Genomic DNA, 21,032 nt, shown 5'->3' with positions numbered 1-21,032 from the left:
ACCTTTGGGGGCCTCTTCACTGTTTATTCAGTTCCAATAAGTTAAAGGGCAGGGGGAGGGGGCAGAGTCTCTTAGGTGAGGCTGCTGCGAACTGAAGGCAGCAGCTCGGCCAGATGCTCCGAGACACCCACTGCTTGGCACAGGGGGTTGCCCTGCAGGTTGAGGAGGACCAGCCTGGGGCAGGAGGCAAGAGGCTGCAGCACTGCAGGCTGCTGGAGGCCTTGGGCAGGAGTCAAGGAAAGCTCGGCAGGTTCCTCCATATCCACCTGCTCCTGTGCACCCATCACTGCTTTCCCTCAAGAACAGGGACTGCTGCCCAGCAGCCTGCTTGGTGGGCACCTTGTCCGCTTCCCCGGAGGGTGTAAGGCTCTAGACCGCAAACACCAGCCCCCGGGGGCCAGGCAGGAAGCACAGGGGGCTGACTGGATACAGTCCCAGAAGGAGCAGTGGAGACTATGGCCAAGGTGAAAGCTAGCCCCGGATGCAGAGGCACGCATGATCCACCAATGGCCAAGGGTTGCCAAGTGGGAATGCAGGCTAAAGGTTGCTTTAACTTCCATTTTTTAAAGAAGAACCAGAATTCTAGATTTTTAAAAAATATGAAACTTCCTAATTGTAAAAACATGATGCGCTACCCAAGAATATCTGTAGGCTGCTGGTTTGTGGACTCTGGCTTGAGGAAGTCACTTACTTCCATCCTGCAAAACTCTACCAGTACAAGTCAATGATAGCCTCATACAGCGCCAGGCTACCCTCTCTCCTCAGCTTAGACAGCCAGAGCCCCCTCTCCATGTCCAGAGGCACACCACTCTGCTTGCTGTCTGTCCCTTCCTGGTGTGGCACCTCGCACTACCTGCTGTCTGAAAGGCACCCAGAAGGAAGGATACGGTTGTTGCACAGAAAGAGCTCCTGCAGCCGGGGCAGGTTAGTGACACCGTCCAGGGACTCGATAGTGTTGTCATTGGCCTGCAGCACCTGGGGAGCAGAGAGGGCAGGGAAGATGAGGCAGGGAAGGCAGCTGTCAGCCTGGGATTGGTACAAGCAACTGGGGAGCCCAGGGTGATCAGCTTACAGTGCGTGGAAGGCCTCCTGGGGTCAGGCTGGGTGACAGAGGAGAAGGTAGGGGTCACCTGTGGGGTCTGGGAGGACCTGGGCATCTCTTTGTAGGGTGGGCAGACTTCTGAGGTGGAGGAAGGGGAAAAGGACCACCCAGGACGGTGACAGAAGAGTGAGTGCTTTACCTCGAGGCAGCGCAGGGCAGCCAGGGCAGGGGGCAGGGCTCGGAGACGATTGTGCGACAGGTCAAGGTGAGTGATCAACAGCAGCTGCTCCAGATGGCAGAGCACCGTCAGATCCTGAGGAGGGGGGGTGAGATACCCAGCGAGACCTGGGGGAAAGTCCTCAGCCATCGTTTCTTAGACGCTTGCCCTGTGTGCCCCACACAGGTCCTTGGGGAGCCCAGCTGAGAAGAGGGAGCAGCTGGGATGCTTACCTCGCCACCCCTGGCAGTACATGCTCCATGTCAAGGGCATGGGAGAGACCTGAGCCCTGGGGCTGGGTGGCCAGTGCAATGGTAGGAGTGGGGCAGGTACGGGGGATGGAGGAGGGTGCTGAGATAAACACAGACACTGGTGGGAGCGGGCCTGTTGAGTTTGGGATCGGCTGGCGGGAGCGAAGGTGGGCAGCAGTGATGTGTTGGGGAGATTGATTGGGAAGGACTACAGGGGGAAAAGAGAGCCTGGAGGGTTTGTCAGAAAGCTCTGGAAACTATTCGTTGGGGCCTGCTCCAGGGAGAGAAGCATGGGAATGAGCTGAGGAAGAAATGTCCAGAAAGGCACGTGAGACTGAAGGAAAGCCGGGGGCATGGTGAGTGTCTCGGCTGAGGCCCGGGGAGCAGATATAAAAGCCGGCCAGGGGCTTCCCTGGTGGCGCAGTGGTTGAGAGTCCGCCTGCCGATGCAGGGGACGCGGGTTCATGCCCCGGTCCGGGAGGATCCCACATGCCGCGGAGCGGCTGGGCCCGTGAGCCATGGCCGCTGAGCCTGTGCGCCTGGAGCCTGTGCTCCTCAACGTGAGAGGCCACAGAAATGAGAGGCCCACGTACCGCAAAAAGACAAACAAACAAAAAAAGCCGGCCCGGTCATGAGGAAGAGGGAGGCCAGCTAGCAGGGCGAAGGCCGGGAAGGCGCGTGTGCAGTCCCTACCTTGTGACCAAGGTGCAGCACGCGCACCTCCGCGTACTCCATCTTGAGCACACTGTTCTCCAGCAGGAACTTGCTTCGCAGGTCGTCCAGGTATGCTGCCCGCATAGGGTCCACGGCCTGGCAGGGAGAAGGGGCAGAGAATGCATGTCAGCTGCCCTCCTCCTGCCCGCTGGGCCTCCCCCTCGCCAGTTCCCATGGACCCGACTTGCCTTGAGGGTCTTGAAGTACTGCAGCGTCTCCTTTTCATACTGCAGGGGGTCCAGCGCCCGCATCAGCAAGATGATGGTGAGCAGGCACCCTGGGGAGAGGGCAGGGAAGAGGATGGTCTCTCCTGGATCCTCCTCTGCTCCCATCCTCTGGAGACCCTTCCCGCTCTCCCCAAGGGGCCACCCCTAGAAAGGGGCCTCCTCAGGGAAGCGGGAGCTCAGGGAATCGGGCCTCACATTTATTCTCAGGCTCCAGCTCCTGCAGCTCCTTACAGCATTCAAGCTCGGACTGTAGCACCGTGGACTTCTCCACCGACAGCTCACACCTGAGGGTGGCCAGGGTTGGGGGAGGGGATGATGCCCCAGCCCTGGGGTACTAGTCAGCCCCAGTATCCAGTCTAAGATCAACTGCTTAAGCCCCCAGCCTCCTGCCCAGCTGCCTGATGCGCAGAGTCCAGAGCCCCCATCCTTGTCTGTGTGCTTCCCTGTCATCATCACCTGAAGAGCTGTTCATCCGTGGCGGAGTCCCGGCACCAGCCCTCTCGGCGGCCTGTGAGAAAGAGCAGGTGGTAGGAGGGGACATCCATGACAGGAAGAGAAGGATGAGGGCTGCCGCCAAGCGGGGAGGTGCGGGCTGTGTCACCTTTTAAGAGCACACACTCCTTCTGGGCATCGCCTGCTGTCCAAATGACACGAAATGTATGTTGGGGCAACTGGTCGTTGAGAGAGGTGGCGGGCAGGTCACAGAGCTGGGAGCACAGGGTTAAGAAAAAGCCCGGCTGCACCACTTTCCCGACAGTCCCAGCCCAGCCCTACCCCAGCCTCCACTCCGCCCACCAATCCTGGGATACCCAGACGTGGCTAGGCCGGTTCCTGCCATCTGGGGTCCTCCACGCCACGGTCAGGGGTGACTCGTCCACCATGAGCAGCAAGGTCTCCGTCCTGGAGCCCACCTGGCACGGGGGACAAAGAGAGACCCGTCACTCCAATGGCACCAGGCCCACAATCCATGATGCTCTCCGGCAAAAGCTGCAGGACTCACTAGGAGGGGCCGAGAGAAGGAGACAGTCAGACAGGCCTCATCCCGGCTCACGTGCAGGCAGTGCAGGGCATCCTGAGGATCCGCTGGGGGAAGACACAGCCTCAGGTCTCCTGAAATATTCTTCCATTCCTTCTAAGCCCTAATCACCCAGCTTTCTCCCCCACTGCTCACCTCGTCCCAGGAGCCAACGATGGTAGAACCAGGCGCTCTGATCATTGGGGTCAGTGAAGAAGGCGTTCTGCACCAGCTCCAGCTCTGCAGGGGCCAAGGAGGCATGGGGTTGTGGTTAGGACCCTGCTTGGCTCCTGGCCGCCTCAACATCCCACCCTCACCTTGGAGTTCCTCCAGCCTGCAGTTTCACCTATAGGCTGGCCTTGCCCAGGGGCTGCGCATTTCAGTTTTATCTTCCCCATTGGACACTTGGGCTCCCTGCAGCCAGGGGCTGGATCTTATGCACCCCCAGAGCCAGGCAAGTTCCCGAGTGGCAGGTTCAGGAACAGGCCTAGGCATCAGGGTTGGAAGGGTGGCTCTGTAGAGTCCTCCCCAGCACCCCCTGACTCTGCTTACCTTTGAGCAGCACATCCTCAGGGAGGCGCCCCTGGGGTCCAGAATCTGGCTGGGGATGCAGCTGGGGCAAGAGGCAGGAGCGGTAATGCCAGGAGGAATAGTTGGAGAAGTTTCGGGTGATGAGGCTGTCAGTGAAGGCTAGCTCCTCTGCAGGGGGCACAGCTGCCTGTGCAGCCACAAACCGCCGGTAGTCCCAGCAGTGAACTGGGAGGAAGGGCAGAGAGCACATCTCAGAAGCAGGGCAAGAGAATCTCCCTGGCTGGTACCCCTGGAGTTCCCTCGGAGATCCTGAGAAACACCTCTCTGCACTCCATGGAGGATACATTTGGCTCCATCATCCCTTTTGCCATCAGCTCAGTGGGCCCATCCTGGCCATCCCTCCCCACTCTGGGCCTTACTGAGGTCCTAGTACCAGAATGTGGGGCAGGTGAGGGCTGTAGGGACAGAATCTGCAGGCACGTACAGTTCCGCTCATCAACCTCGAGGAAGCGGGCACACAACTCCAGCTCCCGGGCCCAGTTGGGCTCTGGCAGGCGGCCCAGCAGCCAGCAGCGGTGGTGCCAGGTACCGTAAGACTTGGGGTTCACCCTCAGACAGCTCTCCAGGAAGCCCAGTTCTGCCTTCACTAGAGCGGCCAACTCCTCAGGGGACCTGCACCCAGAGGGGAATGGGGGTCAGGGCCCTCCAACACCCAACCTCAGCTCACCCCTGTCTTTCTGCACCCAGCCCTCCACTGCCCTCTGCCTATGCCCCTGGCTGCCCCACTCTTCCTCCAGCCCTGGACCCAGGCAGGGCAGGGGCAGAGCCAGGGCCATCTTTCCGGGGCTCTGAACCCCTACGCACTTTTGGACCTCCAGCCGCTGGAGCACCTCTCGGCGACAATTCCAGAGGGTGGCAAAGTCAGGGTTGGCTCCCAGAATCTGGCTTGTCAGTTCCAGCACTGATTCATCCAGCTCTCCAGCCTGGCGCTGAGAAGGTAGATAGCAGGGTCAGAGAGATCATATCTTTCTCCTGCTACAGGGCTAATAACATAAATACAACTACCGACTGTTCTGTGAATGCCATACTATACTATAGGTACTATACAAAGCACTTTATGGGTTTACATGTATTCTCTCATTTAATTTTCACAACAGCCTTATGCAGTAAGTGCAATTGTTAGGCCCATTTTACAGATGGGCAAACTGAGGTCCAAAGTGATTCAGTAACTTGCCCAAGGACACACAGCTAGTACCTGATAGAATGCAGATATGGATCCAAGCAGCCTGACTCTAAGGCGCAGTTCTTGGCCTCAGTGCTATACTAAGGGAGCCACTGTGGGAGGGGACGACCTCTGAGGGCCCCACCTTCTGGAAGACAGTCTCGGTGGCTGACTGGTATAGCTTCAGCTTCTGTTCCCGCTCTAGCCTTTTGGCTTCCGCTTGCTCTTCCGATGTTTTCACCTTCAGGCGCCCGTGCTATAGGGATGGGCGGGTTGCAAAAGTGCAGGCTGCCTTGCAGGGGCATACCCACCGGAACCCCCACTGCTGAGCCCCAGGTTTATATCGCGCAACGGAGGCAAGGCCACGCGGGACAGGGGCAAGGGCAAGGGCAAGGGCATGGGCATGCGGAAGTGAGGGGCTGGGCTCAGAGTTCTCACCATGGTGCTGGCTCAGATTCAGGGCTGGGGAGGGGTCAAGTGGTGCCCGTGAAACCTGAGGAAAGACATGTCAATCATGGGAGCCCCGCCCCTGGTAGCCCCGTCCCTAGATGTCCCCAGGAAGCCGCGGGCAAGCCGGGGCGGAGACCCCTGGGGTGTTAAGGGGTTCTGGGACAGACACTGCACGTCCAGAAGGCACCCACCCGGAATGGGACTTGCACACGTGCAGCCCTGTCCACAGACCGATCCGCCTAAGCCGGGCCCGAGCTGGAGCACTTAGGTGATGGGGACTACTCCGCGCCCAGAGGATGTCGCTACCCGCCCGCCCCACGGGTCCCAGGCACTGCTGGCCCCTGCCGACGGACCCACCTGTGCTGGGAGGAGGCGTGCGGGACGCGGAGCTGCGGCGCCCACCACCGAGCCCGAGCGCTAGCGCTAGCTAGAGCGGCGTCACGCCCCGGCTCTCCGAGACGCAGCGCCCTCTGAAGGCCTGGGGAGGGGCTCGCTGCAGAGCTGGCGGGCTCCGGAGGTGCCTGCGCAGGATCGGGATCTCTGCTACCCCTGTCTGGGAACGCCAAGTCCCTGTTAGCCCTCTGGTGTGTAAGAGTGTGCACGCGTGACTGTGGCGCGCGCGGGAAAGACGCGCGGGGTGCAATTCCAGCCACCTACTCAAACTGCGTTTCATTTGAAAAGGTTTCCCCCACAGCCGGAAGCCCACCCTCTCAGCGCTCCACTAACCTCTCTCTGGCCGCACTCGCCACCTCTTAGTTGCTAAATCTAACTGATGGAGTTTCCTCTCCCTATCTCCATTGACCTCTGCAGCATTTGATGCTACTGACTTCCCTCGACTTGACACCCTGTCCTGGCTTCTCCTGCACTTTTGCTGCTTTCTTCTCATCTGTTCACCTTCTCTTCCCCTAAATGTTGGTGATATCCAGGGCCCTTTCCTCACTCCTTTCCACGTCACGCACTGCTCCCTTGGGAGAATGTTCACAAATCCAGGCCTTCAACTGCTTGGAGTTGGAGCTCTCCAGAGCTCTGTCCTGGGCCCACAGATCTTCTGGCCCACACTTTGGCTGGGTGACTTCATCCACACTCATGGTTTTAATTGCTATCTGTAAGTTGATGACACTTAAATTTATATCTCCAGGCCAGATGTCTTGCAAGCTTTTATAATGGAAAAAAATGTACATGCACACAGAGACACAAACATTTTTTTAAAAAATACTTATTTAGTTAGGCTGCAGAGGGTCTTAGTTGTGGCACGCTGGATCTTTGTTGTGGCATGCAGGATTTTTTGGTGGGGCATGAGGGCTGTTAGTTGTGGCATGTGGGATCTAGCTCCCCCACCAGGGACTGAACCCCTGGCCCCCTGCATTGGGGGCACAGAGTCTTACCCTGTGGACCACCAGGGAAGTCACAGACACACACATATTCATAAGCCTATTAGGTATCACCTGGGTGTCCCAGAGACACCTAGAACTCCAAAAGTCAAAATGTATCATTGTCTCCCCTCCTTCCAGCGTAAACTTTGGCCTTTATGTTTCCTATTTTAGTGGATGGCCACCCCACTTTTCCTTGATATCTCTTAAATACCCTCTCCATTCCCACCGCACTAAGAATTTAAGTTCATTTATTCCTGGATTGTTGGAAGTCTTTTCAATGTTCCCTCATCTCCACCCTGTCCCCTCTTTTATCAGTTCACCTCTGTGCTGCTGAATCAGTCTTTCTGAAATGCAGATTTGATCATGTTGTTTCTCTGCCCAAAACCCTTCCACGGCCCTGACATCTTTTCAGGAAAGACTTTGAATCTCTCAGGTCAGCACATCAGGCCTTTTGGCATTTGGACCCTGCTTACCCCTATGGCCTCATGTCCTGCCTGTCCTTGTTAAAAACTCTTCATTACAGCTGATAGGATGACTTACAGTTTCCCAAGCACATTAACCTGTTTCCGTTTCCTTACCCTCCTTCCTCCACACCTCTTCCTTTGCCAGAATAACTCCTGTTTATCTTTAAAATTTAACTCGTTTGTATGCTAACATCGCCTAGGAGATTCAGAGTTCCTGGAGGACAGGAACAATATTTTTTTTGGTCTTGCTTCTCCAATACTTGGCCCTGGTTCTCAGTAGTTATTGGGTAGTTATTTGAATGAATACAACACTGCATAGTGAGGGCTGGCTTGTCTGGGCCTAATGGTGCGGGCTGTTGACATTCAGGGATGGGAGAGATTGTGAGGCCTGGACCAGCCTAGGAAGGTTTCCTGATGGAGACTTCATGGGTTCAAAGTGGTCACTGAGTGTCTATGTGTGAGTGTGATGTATTTGTGAGAAGTGTGTGTCCATGTGGCATGTGTATGTTTATAACACACATCTGGGTAAGAAAATATGGCTTTAATTTTTTTACATTTCTTCCACACCTTTTTCAGGCCCTGGAAACGTGTGTAAAGTGCCCACTCTATATTCTGTCCTTTCTGAGGCCAAGTAACAAGTTACAGGGGAAAAGAGACACTTGTCCTGGCCTCCTGTACTTCCTCACTGTTCCAGTGAGGAAAGAGTTACACCATTTGACGGCTGTCTTTGTTCCAGTCACTGTGTCAAGAGCTTTGCACACACACAGGATCACACGTGGGAAGCAGTGTGCAGAGTGGTTAAGAACGTGGACTCTGGGACTTCCCTGGTGGTGCAGTGGTTAAGAATCTGCCTGCCAATGCAGGGGACACGGGTTCGAGCCCTGGTCCGGGAAGATCCCACATGTCGTGGAGCAACTAAGCCCGTGCGCCACAACTACTGAGTCTGCATGCTGCAACTACTGAAGCCCATGTGCCTAGAGCCTGTGCCCCACGACAAGAGAAACCACCACAATAAGAAGCCCGTGCACCGCAACTAAGAGTAGCCCCCACTCGCTGCAACTAGAGAAAGCCCACGTGCAGCAACGAAGACCCAACAGGTCCAAAAATAAACAAATTAAATAAATAAATTAAAAAAAAAACCGTGGACTCTGGGGTCTGACTGCCTGGGTGCAAATCCTGGCTTTGCCACTTATTAGATATGTGACCTGGGCAAGGCACTTAACCTCTGTGTTGACTTTCTTCTGTGTCTCAACTCCTTCAACGGTAGCATAGGAAAAATAATGTTACCTACCTGCTAGGGTTGAAGTAAAGATTAAATGTAAAAGTCTATGTAAAGTGCTTAGGACAGTGCCTGCCCTGAGTAAGGGCTCAGTAAATAGTTATAGTAGTAATTTTCTAATTTTCATGACAAATATGCCAGGAAATAGAGGCTCAGAAAGAAAGGCTGAGTAACTTGCTAAGTGCTACCCATGTAGTAAGTAGTCAAGTGGACATGGGTCTGATCTAGCCCAGCTCCCTCTCTACCTCACCAACTGCTTTTTTTGTTTGTTTAGTTGGGTGTTTTTGGTCACTGCCTGTTCTTGCTTCCTGCTCTATAACCGCTCACATATGCAACCAGATACTTGGAAACACAGGTGCCCACAGATGCAGATCTGCCAGATACAGTCTTACATCATAGTCACTAAGGGCAGAGGAAAGGGGGTGGAGGAAGGCTGAAGTAGGCATGAAATATTTTTTAGTGATTAGTAATCCTGAAACTGGGAAGTCTGAGTCAAGCAGGCTTAAGGAATGAAGCGAGTCTCAAAATCTGCCTCCAAGAAGGTGGGGCCTGGTTTTGGAAAGAGGACAGGAAGGGCATTTCAGGCATGTGTTGTGCAGACTTAGCTGGCAAGCAGGCAGGCAGAAGCTGAACCAGGTGCCTTTGGAGATAAGAGCAATGGAAACAAGACAAGCCTCTTGCTTTAAGGCAAAAGGAGGTGTCAGGAGTTATATTTGGCCTCCTGTGTGGGATAAGTGGGAACCATGCTGGTGTCTGAGGGCCACAATCTGAATGACATTTGAGGAAGGGATTTTACTGCCTTCTATGTAGAGAAAAGAACAAGTAATAACCGAGTACCGACTGAGCCTCAGACATCCTATTTGATGTTCTCACTACCTATGTGAAGTAGGTATTATGATTTTACAGGGAGGACCAATGTATACAGTGGGTTCACAGAGGTTAAATTTCTTGCCCAAGGTCACTCAGCTGGGAGGAAACCAAGTCCCCCTAAAACCAAATTCCCTTACCAAGTTTATGAGTAATCTATCAAAAATTTTATTCCCTTTTTGGTCCCCTCTGACCTCGATCCTGTGCTAATTGACATGAATCAACCAGAGTCAGATGACTAAAGTTGCTGTCGTCGATAACAGAAGATGTCAGCGTGGGCATGGGTAGTAATTCTACCCAGCAGAAGATGGGGACCCCAGGAGGCAGAGATGAGGGAGCCACTAACAAGCTCTGGTAGAGGCATGGTGAGGGCAGGACTAGGGATGTGGGGCAAAGAATCCTCAATGGGGGAGTGAGGAAAAAATAGACTATGAAGAGAGGTTCTGTGACCTTGAAGCCAATATTAATAATGACTAAATTCTTTACAGCCGTTATAAGAAGAAATTGAAATTTTGCCCAAGGTCACACAGCTCGTAAGTGATAAGAGCCTGGTCTCACGCTGGGAGGCAGGGTGCCCTTCAGAGGACAACTAAGTCACCCTTTATACATACACAATAAAGTTTTCTACTTCTCTAAATTGAACAAACCAACCAACTGACCCTGGCTGTCTGATTCCAGAAGACACTCTTACTCACTTTCCCTCCGCCTGGCTTGCCCACCGTGCTCTGCTGCAACCAGCAAAGGCCCAGAGTGTGTAGGAGAGTGAGGGGGTGAGGAAGTGTCACAAGACTTCTGGAAAGCTGGGGTGGGTGTGCTGGAGGACCAGGTGGGGAGGGAGTTCCACTCAGAGGAACTCAGACCTGATGGTCTGGATCTTCCTGGGGCCATAGTTCCGCAGGGTATCAAGTGAGCGGTGGTTAGATGTTTGGATGGGGGCACCCCGGGCACTTGAGAGGAAGTCAAATGCTGGGAAGGCTGAGGGTCAGCTCAAGTTGCAGTAAAGGAGTTGCAAGGGCAAGAGCAGAGCCTGGCACCTGCCGCGCAGCAGGAAGGGCGGGGTTGAAGTTTCCCCATGCATGAGCTGAAGTGCCCATTTCTTACCTCTTGCAACATGGACCCTCCTCTCCCCCAGCTTCCTAACCTTCTCTCTAACCTTGACCACCACAGAACAGGACATCAGAGCTGGAGAGGGCTCGACAGATCATCTGGCTCCCGTTCACTTCCCAGTGGCCCAGCGATACTTGGTGACATGAAACCACATACACGTTGGCGGCAGAGACAGTGCTGGAAACCAGGTTTCTCAATGATTATCATAGAGCTTTTGCACCCATCAGCTCCATGTCAGGATATGTTGAGGGACGAAATGTTTAACTGTGGGTGGGCTGATAGGATAGTAGATATAACTGGTAAGATATTCATCTCCAAATAATAGTGGTTAATGTGTGTTTGTCAACTTGGAGAGAAGTCCCTAGTGGTGGCACTCTTCAGTGATATGTTCGATGAGCACACAGTGCCATTCTCATAATTGAAGGTAGCTAACATGTAGTTGGGAGGAATGCTGGATGATGGAATCTGGATCTAAACATAATTTGAGGGCCCATATTTAACCAGATGGCACTGAATAGTGACAGAGGTACAATCTGGTTCTTTGGTCCTCGAATCATCCTCTGCACAAGAGCATGATGTGTGGGCGATGGGATAACACCAGTGTGTGCAGAAGGGAGGTTCTGGTTGTCATAGGGCTGGTAAGAGTCGACTCCTTGCCAGAAGCACTGACCCGACTTTGAGCTGCACGAAGAGAGCTTTAGGACCCAGAATGATGGGGTGCAGAGGCCCCAAATCTGTGATGGTCAGACCCTGTTGGGAGTGTCTGGTCCATTTTAAGAGGGACAGGGACAAATAGCAAGGTCCAGAGGGAGCAATCAAGATGGTGAGGAGAGTCCATGACCAGAGAGAGGACATAGGAATGTCTAACTGGGGGAGAGGACTCAAGGGGCAGATGATAGTGGTCTTCGGACTGTTGAAGGGCTGCTAGTTGCAACAGAAGCCACATTGATTCTGTTAATCTTGAGCACAAAGAACAAAGACCAGTGAATGTGTATAGCCTTGTTATGGGGGAAGACTGTCTTATAATTAAAGCTGTCCAAAGGTGGAATGGGCCTAAATGAGTAGTGGTGAGCTCACCACCATGGGAGGTAATCAAGCACGTGTTGGTCAACAACCTTGTGAGAATGGGGTAGAGAACATTCAAGGACTAGAATGTTCCCCAAAGTTATGGAGGAATCTGACACCTGGGATGGCCCAGGGAATCAGAATGACTCAAAGCCCAGGAAGATCCTCTATATTCACCACCTCCCCAGGGTCCTGGTGTCTTTCGTACTTGGTCCTCGTGCTTGGATTTTTTTTCTCTCCTTCCTGTTCCCCAGTGCCTTCTGCTGGGTTGGGGAGATTCCACAATAGCTAACAGTGCCACCAGGTACCCACAACTGGAGAAGAGGAAGGAACAGACTGGCCAGTCAGAGGGAAGGGCAGGGCCCCAAGTCTGGGCCCAAAAGACAGAAGGGCCCCAGAAGGAAAGTCCCCATGCTAGAGATCCTGTCTCTCCCAAGGTGTGGCAGGTGCTGACTCAGGTTGGCATCTCTAGGGGAAGAGATGTAGGGAGAGCAACCAGGAAACGGGACTGAAAATCTGGAAAAACTTCTTGAGCCAGAACTAGAGTCTGCACTGCACGGTGGTTGGTGAAGTTGACAACATTGCCCAGAGCACTGGTGGGACTGGGAACGTGGCCGAGAAGCTCCCTGTCTGGCAGGGCCTGGGTGGCAGCCTCCGCTGCACAACTCCATGGTATGCCTTGGGTTTGGGGTGTATACACTGTGAGTGGTGCCAGGAGGTAGGCAGTCCTGAGGTTCTAGGCCTGCATGAGAAACAGAAGCCTTGGAACAAAGTGAGACTGTGGGGGCCTAGGGAAGGAAGGGATGCTCTGGCTGGGAGATGAGAGCAGGGGACAGAGGACAGTCCTAGGAAGGAGGAGCTACTTGCTTTGGGGAGGACCCTGCCCTTACCTCTTCCCTGTTCCATTCATTCATTCAACAGTGACTGAGTGCCCCTGTGCTGGACACCATGCTAGGCACGGAGGCCAAACACGGACACATGGAGCTTATGGTCCTGAGAGGGGCTGTTGCACAGAACCCTCTGAGTGTTGGGGACAGTGTAGAGAGGCAGTCAAGTAATCCTATAAGCAAATGTAAAATTACAGCTCTGCCCTTAGGGAGATGTGTGTGGTGCTGGGTGAGCTCCTATGGGGGTGGGTGAGGCTTCCCAGGGAAGTGAGCTTGGAGCTGGGGCTGCAGGTATCAGGGAGGAGCTCAGACTGGGGAGACTGACCCTGTAGAAGCAAATACACACAAAAGATGATTTCATCAAGTCGTAAGTACGCTGAGGAAAATTAAATAGGGTATTGAGATAGAGCTGGTGGTGTTCGTAGGGGTCCTGGGAAAGAGTGAATGAGTGAGTGAATGAATGAATGGTAAGCCATGGTGGTCAGAGCAAGACATGCTGCACCCCACTGGATGGGGCTTAGGAGGGCGAGCTGGGACTCTTAGATCCCAGAGCAGGGAGCTTGGGGCGCGGTGGGGAGGAGGTGGACTGGGAGTGGTGTGGAGCCTCAGAACTCAGTGTAAAGAAGAACACCTGGAACTGATGACAGAAGCAACACTATGTCTCCGTGTCCCCTTTGCACCCAGCATGACTCAGGCTTGAGTTTGAAGGGTAGGGGCAGGGAGGACCTGGAGTTGAGACTCAGGGAGCTTTCAGGGTTGGCCAGCTTCCCCAGGCCTGCTCCCACAGAGGTCCCTAGTACTCCCACAGCTGGCAGCCATGCTACGCAGTCCTCTTCCTGAACCCAGACCCCTGAGCAGTGGGCAGGGAGCTAAGGTTGAGGCACGAGATAGATGGGCTCCAAGTGAGACATTTACAACCAGCCTCCTATTTACACTGCTGAAACCGTGTAACTCTGATTGGGACTTGAACGCATGTGCCAGGACTCAAACCCAGATTGGGACTTGAACCCACAGTCTTTTTTTTTTTCTTTTTTAATTAATTTATTTTATTTTTGGCTGCGCTGGGTCTGTTGCTGCACATGGGCCTTCTCTAGCTGTGGTGCGCGGGCTTCTCATAGCGGCAGCTTCTCTTGTTGCAGAGCACAGGCTCTAGGCTCATGGGCTTCAGTAGTTGTGGCTCACGGGCTCTAGAGCTCAGGCTCAGTAGTTGTGGCACACGCGCTTAGGTTCTCCACGGCATGTTGGATCTTCCTGGACCAGGGCATGAACCCGTGTCCCCTGCACTGGCAGGGCAGATTCTTAACTACTGCACCACCAGGGAAGCCCCTGAACCCACAGTCTTTTAACTGAGATCACACGCCTGGTTTCAGGCTTAATGCAGCTCAGGTTCTTGATGTCTCCTTGCAGAAAGAAGTCAGTGAGAGACAAAGTGATAGGTAAGAAGTGGATTTATTTAGAGAGAAAAAACACACTCCTCCACAGACAGAGTGTGGGCCATCCATCTCAGAAGGCGAGAGGTCCCGAAATATGGCGTGGTTAGTTTTTTATGGGCTGGGTAGTTTCATAGGCTAATGAGTGGGAGGATTATTCCAACTATTTTGGGGAAGGGACAGAGATTCCCAGGAATTGAGCCACTGCCCACTTTTTGATCTTTTTTTTTTTTGCTGTACGCGGGCCTCTCACTGTTGTGGCCTCTTCCGTTGCGGAGCACAGGCTCCAGGGACGCGCAGGCTCAGCGGCCATGGCTCACCGGCCCAGCCGCTCCGCGACATGTGGGATCTTCCCGGACCGGGGCACGAACCCGCGTCCTCTGCATCGACAGGCGGACTCTCAACCACTGTGCCACCAGGGAAGCCCCACTTTTTGATCTTTGATAGTCAGCCTTGGAACTGTCACAGCGCTGGTGGGTGTGTCATTTAGCATATGCTAATGTATTACAATGAGCATATAATGAGGCTCAAGGTCTACTGGAAGTCAAATCTTCTGCCATCTTGGACCTAGTTGGTTCTAACCAGTTTTTGTCATGTCCTATGGCTATGTCATTCTTTCAAAGGTTGTGCCCTGCCCCTTTCTCTCCTGTTTCATTTCCAGATAAAAACAACAACAGGAATGGGGTAAACAGCTGTTTGCCTCTGGCAGACACTTTAACAGTAATGGCAGGGGTAGAGAAGAACTGAGCCTTGCCCAGATGGGATATGAAGAGACCACATATTTCTCATTCTCAAGGTCAAGGAGACCTTTCCAACTACACATGTTCAGAAAGGCTCCTCGGGCGCCAAAGAGGGAGCATCGCCCCACAGTAGGTGATGTCAGTCTACCCATAGGCCTCTTCACTAGAATCCATCTTGGCTGAGATGCGCATGCACACATGGGAGGACCCTGAGATAAACCAAATATGGACTCAGAGCCAGACAAAGCAAGATGATTGGCCAAAGGAAACCTGGAAGAAATGCCCCATATAAGTGATTCAAACTACCACGAGGGTGCGACTCTCTGAGTCCACCCTTTTGAGTCTTATTCACACGTACCCCTTTTTCCTCCTAATAAACACTTTACTTGTTTCACTACTTTCCATATCTTTGTGGGAATTCATTTCTACAAAGCCAGCAGGCCAGGGGCCTTGTCACTGGCCACCGTCCCTGGTGGTCTAGTGGCTAGGATTCAGTGTTCTCACTGCCGCAGCCTGATTCTAGTCTCTGGCTGGGGATCCAAAATCCTGCTTCAAGCTGCTGCAGGCCGAGGCCACCGAGATCAAGGTGTAGCCCGTGGGGCTACACCTTGACCAAGGACTGAGGAATATGTGGGCCTGCAGTTCTGGAAGTGTGAGACCTGGGGCACAGCCACTGCCATTAGCTGGCTCAGACCACCCGCCTCAGGGAGGGAGCGTGGACCCCTCACCAGTGGGTCCCACTGGGCCTGTGAACTCAGCTGCACCCTGGGTGACTTGGACACTCTAAGCACTATTCTGTTCTGAATGCAGGGTTCAAAGATTCTGTGAATCTGTGTCGGGGAAGGAGGAGAAGGAGACAAAACCCAGCACCTGTCCTGGGGTTGTGATGGGGTAGGGGGTTTTCAACCTTGTCTGGGTGACCCGATGAAGACATCCACAGCTCTAATAGCAGTCAAGAGCCAAGTGAATGTCATAGGTTCCCGAAAAGGAGCAAGAGAAATTGCAGAAGAAACCAGAAGTTTCTAGGAGGTTGAAATGAGTTTTTTTTTTTTTTAATTAATTAATTTATTTTTGGCTGCATTGGGTCTTCGTTACTGTGTGTGGGCTTCTCATTGTGGTGGCTTCTCTTGTTGCAGAGCAGGGGTCTAGGGTGCGAAGGCTTCAGTAGTTGTGGCTCGCGGGCTCTAGAGCGCAGGCTCGGTAGTTGTGGCTCACGGGCCCAGCCGCTCCGCGGCATGTGGGATCTTCCCGGACCGGGGCTCGAACCTGTGTCCCCTGCATTGGCAGGCGGATTCTTAACCGCTGCGCCACCAGGGAAGCCTGAGATGAGTCTTGTGGGAAGAATTTTGGCAGGTGGAAATGGGGCTGGGGCTGTTGAGGGGAGTGGGTGGCAAGCCAGGGACCAGAACAACTCAAGCAAACGTGCAGAGGAAAGGAAATGTCACACTGAGAGAAGGGCAACTCTGTATTTGGCCAGAGGGGTCCTTGGGCTGAGTGAACTTGGGAATGCTTTCACCATTCTGCCCAATCCCCAACCCTCTGCGCAAGAAAGAAAAGCTCCTCCAAAACCAAATAACAATAACAACAACAAAATAAACCAAAAAAAAAAACAAGCAGCAGAGGCAGCATGGTGCAGGGGAAAGAGCTCACACTCTGGAGTCACGTATTTGGTTGAATCCAGACTCTTTCACAGTAAAGACCTGCAACTCTGGGCAAGTACCCCAACTTTGCTAAGCCTCAGTCTCCTCAGCTGTAAGAGAATATGTACCTCATATGGCAGATGAAAAAGATGATGTCTGACCCAGGCAGAGTGTTTAGGTCATTGCTGCACTCATTAAACACGAATTCTCTTGGCCCGGCCCCTACAGCGCCTCGAGGCTCTGGCTGGCTCAGCTGTGTTAGAGTGACAGCGAAAGCCTGGAGACCAGTTGCCTTTCCTTCTCTTGCACCAGCCCCTCCAGGACTGCTGGAGCAGTATCTGCTCGTGGAGTTCCAGCTTTGCCTGTTTCTTCTTGAACCACCTCTCCAAGGAAAAGGGAGCCAAGACCTGCCTGTCGAGGATGGGAGCATATATGTTCATACTTGTAACAGAAATGGCACAAAGCTGACCTCACTTCACCCCTCTGCCTCTTTCCCAGCATTCCTCGCAGGCTCCTCCATTTCAAGGGCTTAAGGAAGGCTCCTTTTCTTTCCCAGATTCCCACATTATCAAGTTAAGCACAGCCGGATTCCAGGTCCTCTCCTCTTCTGGCACACAAGTTGCCAGGCAGGCCCTGTGACCCCTTGACCTTGTTCCCAGCGAGCCTGCACTGGGCCCTGGCGGGAGCTGGCCCACTTCTGAACTCTGCAGGTGCCTCTGTGCAGAGGGCAGTGGCATCCATCCATCCAGAGAAGGTCCTGCCTGTGCCCATCCTTATCCCCTGCTCAGACCTGCCTCTGCAGCTCAACATGAGCCAGGCCAGTCTGGTTAAACAGGAGGTAATAAAGCTCTGTGGATGATTGCTGGGCGGGGGCACCCAAGAAAGGTGTGTGTGTAGGGGAGCTGGCCAAGGTGACTGTCCCAGAGGGAATCAGGACAGATCGAGATGGGCAAGGATGCCTTTGGCTGCTGGAGGCAGGAACTGAGGCAGAGGTGAGGTTTTGCAGAGAAAGGCGGGGGTAAGGATGTTCTAATACCCCCGGGAAGGTGAAACCTGAAAGGAACAAGAGTTGTCTGTGGCCCAGGGAGCAGCCTGGCTGCCCACCCCTCCTGGTCCTTTGAGTCCCCACCCTGGGTCTCATCATGGCTGTCTAATTGTTTCACTGTGATAACTGAAAGCACTTTGAGAGCCAGACCTTTGTCTTATAAAGCTTGCCTGTGCTCATCTGCCTCTCCCTGCCCAGGGCTGGGCAAGGAGGAGGCTGCAACAAAAGCCAGCTGACTGGGAGATGGAAGGGAAGGGAGAAGATTGTGCAGGGGGGCCCGGGGGGAAGGGCAGGTGAGGGGGCCCCGAGGGGCTAGGAGGAACAGCGGAAGGATGGGAGGCTGGAGAGGACACAGGCTGAAGGTCCGGGGAGGAGGGGTTTTGTGGAGGAGGTGTAGACCAACCTAGGGGGTGAGGACCAGGGACCAGATGGGATGGGGGACAGGCTGCGGCGAAGCAACTTCTGAGGTCATGGCGGGGGCCCTCCCCAGTGACAGGGAGACCAGGAGCTGAAGCGACCTCATGCAACATGCAAGACAGTGGGGGCCATGGGTGGGTAGGAGCCAGGGATGAGGAGGGAAAAAGGGTGGGCCTGGGCCTGACCATCTCACCTTGATTTGTCTATTGGGCTGGGCTCCTCTGGGGACTTGTGTGTGCTCTTCATTCCCCATGCCTGAATCCTCACGTCATTGTCACTCACATCATCCAAAGGAACCTTCAGGAGCCAGGGGAAGCCCTCCTCCGTGACTCGTCCCGGAAGCTGGCATCTGAGATGCCATGGTTCAGGTCTGCTTCCATCACCTTGTTTTGCGTCAGCCAACTGGTCAGAGCTACATCCCTGGGGACTCCTTGGGAACAGAAGCTCCATGGTTGGCCTCACTTTGGCACGCCTAACTCTTGGGCAGTTGCCCTAGAGAGAGGAATCCACTTCAGGTGTGACATGCATCTCACAGCTGCAGTGTGGGTCCGCTTCTGAGGAGGCCAGGGCTGGTCAGGCTGATGAGGCTGGGCTCCTTGGCACCGCCACTGCTTCTCTGCAGCCATTTTTCTCCATTCTTTAGGCCCTCACTTGCTCTTTCTCTTACCCTCCCTGCTAGCAGGGTAGGGAAGTTTTGGGTAATGGGAGCACCTGCATAACAACGTGAGAAGGGGTGGGGCCTCTGGGCCAGGGCTGCTCCTTGCTTAGAAGTGTAGAACACAAGGGCCAGAATAGGCCTCAGAGACTGGAAAATACAACCCCTTAGCTGGAGAAAGAGAGGCCCAGATTTGCACACAGTCAAATCTCTTCTCTGAAATATGCTTAGCTCTTTGCTTGTACAGGCGTGGGCTCTCTCTATGGCTACCCAAGAATATGGTAGTGCTGGCTGCCTCTGGGTTGGGACTGGGCACTAGTGAGCAGGCACAGGAGGGGGGACTTCTCACTGTACAGCTTTACATACCTTTTGGATTCTGACCAATGTGAATGTCACCTTTTAGAAATGTAAATTTTAAAATGCTAATCAAAAATCTCTTCTCTATCCTTCCCTGGGCTCCCTTAGGGGATTAAGCATCTTCTGGGGACTGGCCAAGTCCCTAGATTTGCTCTGGGAGGGGTAGGGGCTGCATCTCAGCCAGCCCCTGTGTCTTACCACAGCTGATTTCCTTTACAACTCTGGCACATTCTTTCTTTCTCTGTGCCTGCTGCTGCTTTCATGGCCCCCATGCCAGCGGTAACAGCACGGCAGTCCTGCACCAGCCCTGCACCAGCCCCACCTCCCTTCCTACAGGTCCTGTCTGTTGACTCTGCCTCCTACAATCTCTCCTCAGCCCACACCTCTACTGCCATCACATCCTGGGATATTGGCCAGCCTCTGGGCAGCTCTTCTGATGCCTGCCTGTCCTCCCTCTGGTCCATCCTCCCCACACCTCAGCCCCAGTGAGCTTCCTCAAATACAAATCGGTGCACACTCCTCTCCTGCTTAAACCCTCCTGTAGCTTAGCGTTAGTGCTCTGCCCAGATCCCCTCGGATGCCCTTTTCCATTTTTGTGCATGACACCCCCTTCGATGTGTTTTCCAGGTCGACACCTGCGGCTCCTCTTGAAAGGCTGCCCTTGACCTCCTGGAGCTGCTTTGCCCTGCCTGGCCCCACCTGGGCCAAAGTGTGACTGGAGACTGCTCAATGGTGGTGGTGGGGAATGAAAGCCTGGCTCCCTGTCCCAGGCAGGGCTACCCTGAGGCCTTACACTCCAGTGCTCTCCCCTGGGCTCTGAGGGAAGCCATCCTCCACGGCTGGAGCTCTTGCTTGGCTTCTCCCCCTCCACCCAGCTCCCCTGGGAGCACTTCCTTAATAGTCACTCAGCGTCTAAGATTCCACTGCCCACAATTTAAATCTTAATCACTGATCTTTACTCATCTCCTTTCTCCCTGGAAACTTATCCCATACCACACCTACACTTACATCATACCAACTTCTAGCTGTCCTGCACCATTTTTTGTCTCAGTACCTGCCTTTTTTTTTAGTTAGAAAAAACGACGCCCCCTCCCACCTTCTCCCATTCTTTAGGTCTCTGGTCAGTATCACTTCCTTCACTCTCCTAAGGGAGCCAGTTGCTCCCTCCTGTACTGTCAGGGTACTGTGTAAACTTACTATAGCACCCATCTCACCAAACTGAACTAGTCTTCCCTGGTGCCGAGTATGGTGCTGGGCAGAGGTGTCAAATAAATGTTTTCTGAATGACTACTAATCCCCCAAATGTCCTAAGACTCTCTGCTATTGGGTTTCTCAGATCTTGAATCTCTTCTACCTCCCAATCAACACTCACTGCCCATGTTTCATTCTCTCAGAGCTCTACTCCATTGTTTATGTTTCTAAGATTAATTAAGTCTTGTTGCAGGGAGGCAGTGTGGTGTCTTTTAAAGAACACTGCTCCCTCCCGCTTCTTGAGATAACCAGGGCTGAGGCTGAACTCTGTGTTGGTGTAGACTCATGGGGATCCAGTTCACTCACTTCCTAAGGTAAGTCGAAGGCCTAGCTGACTTCTAAGGTCTTCCAGGGCTGAATGAAAGTCCTCTGTGGGTTGGAGCCTGGTCTGTCTTGTTCTCTGCTCTCCCAAAGCCAAGAATGGTGCCTAAATGTTTGTTAAGAGAAAGAACTGACAACTTCAGTGGCTACGTATTGCTTGGTGCATATATGTTATTTCACTTACTTTCCAAAGTGGTGAAGCTAGGATTTGTACACAGATTTGTATGACTTTGAGGCCCATGTTCTTCCCATGATACCTTGTGGCGTTTAGGGAACAAGGCCCTCACGAAAGGATCTGTTCCAATGATGGTTTTTAAAGATGGGTGTGGAAGGCTGGAGGAGATCCTGAGGTGCTTGTCCTTCTTCAAGCATATAGGCAACTGCTGCTGCCCCTCACCAATCTTAGGGGAATTTAGGGTGGTGAGTGGAAAGCAGCGAGTAGGTGGTGAGGAAATCTGATGACTG

At 53.5% G+C, this 21,032-nt stretch overlaps 1 protein-coding gene across 3 annotated transcripts; it reads right to left on the bottom strand.

Moving 5' to 3' along the window:
• Positions 1–3: 3 nt before the first annotated feature.
• On the bottom strand, positions 4–6,134 carry RABGGTA (Rab geranylgeranyltransferase subunit alpha). 3 transcript variants are annotated; one of them, XR_010839610.1, is made up of 17 exons: positions 6,027–6,106; positions 5,658–5,712; positions 5,365–5,475; positions 4,862–4,986; positions 4,482–4,669; positions 4,019–4,222; positions 3,623–3,706; positions 3,452–3,534; positions 3,261–3,362; positions 3,053–3,158; positions 2,908–2,959; positions 2,647–2,735; positions 2,413–2,501; positions 2,204–2,320; positions 1,073–1,355; positions 888–975; positions 4–220 (listed from the first exon to the last, which is right to left on the bottom strand). XR_010839610.1 is itself a non-coding variant. In XM_059058462.2 (17 exons), exons 2-17 carry the CDS (start codon positions 5,658–5,660, stop codon positions 72–74), a joined length of 1,704 nt encoding a protein of 567 aa, XP_058914445.1. In that variant the 5' UTR covers positions 5,661–5,712; positions 6,027–6,134; the 3' UTR covers positions 4–71. The 3 variants fall into 3 exon arrangements, 2 of the variants coding, with proteins under 2 accessions (XP_058914445.1, XP_066884755.1); XM_059058462.2 differs by having other exon boundaries at positions 1,242–1,355; positions 6,027–6,134; XM_067028654.1 differs by having other exon boundaries at positions 1,242–1,355; positions 5,861–6,075.
• Positions 6,135–21,032: the final 14,898 nt, after the last annotated feature.

This window comes from Kogia breviceps, chromosome 3 (assembly GCF_026419965.1).
Source record: "Kogia breviceps isolate mKogBre1 chromosome 3, mKogBre1 haplotype 1, whole genome shotgun sequence".
In the NCBI taxonomy this organism is placed as follows: domain Eukaryota; kingdom Metazoa; phylum Chordata; class Mammalia; order Artiodactyla; family Physeteridae; genus Kogia; species Kogia breviceps.
Note: the sequence above shows the minus strand (reverse complement) of the source record. Positions and strands in the feature narration are given on the sequence as shown.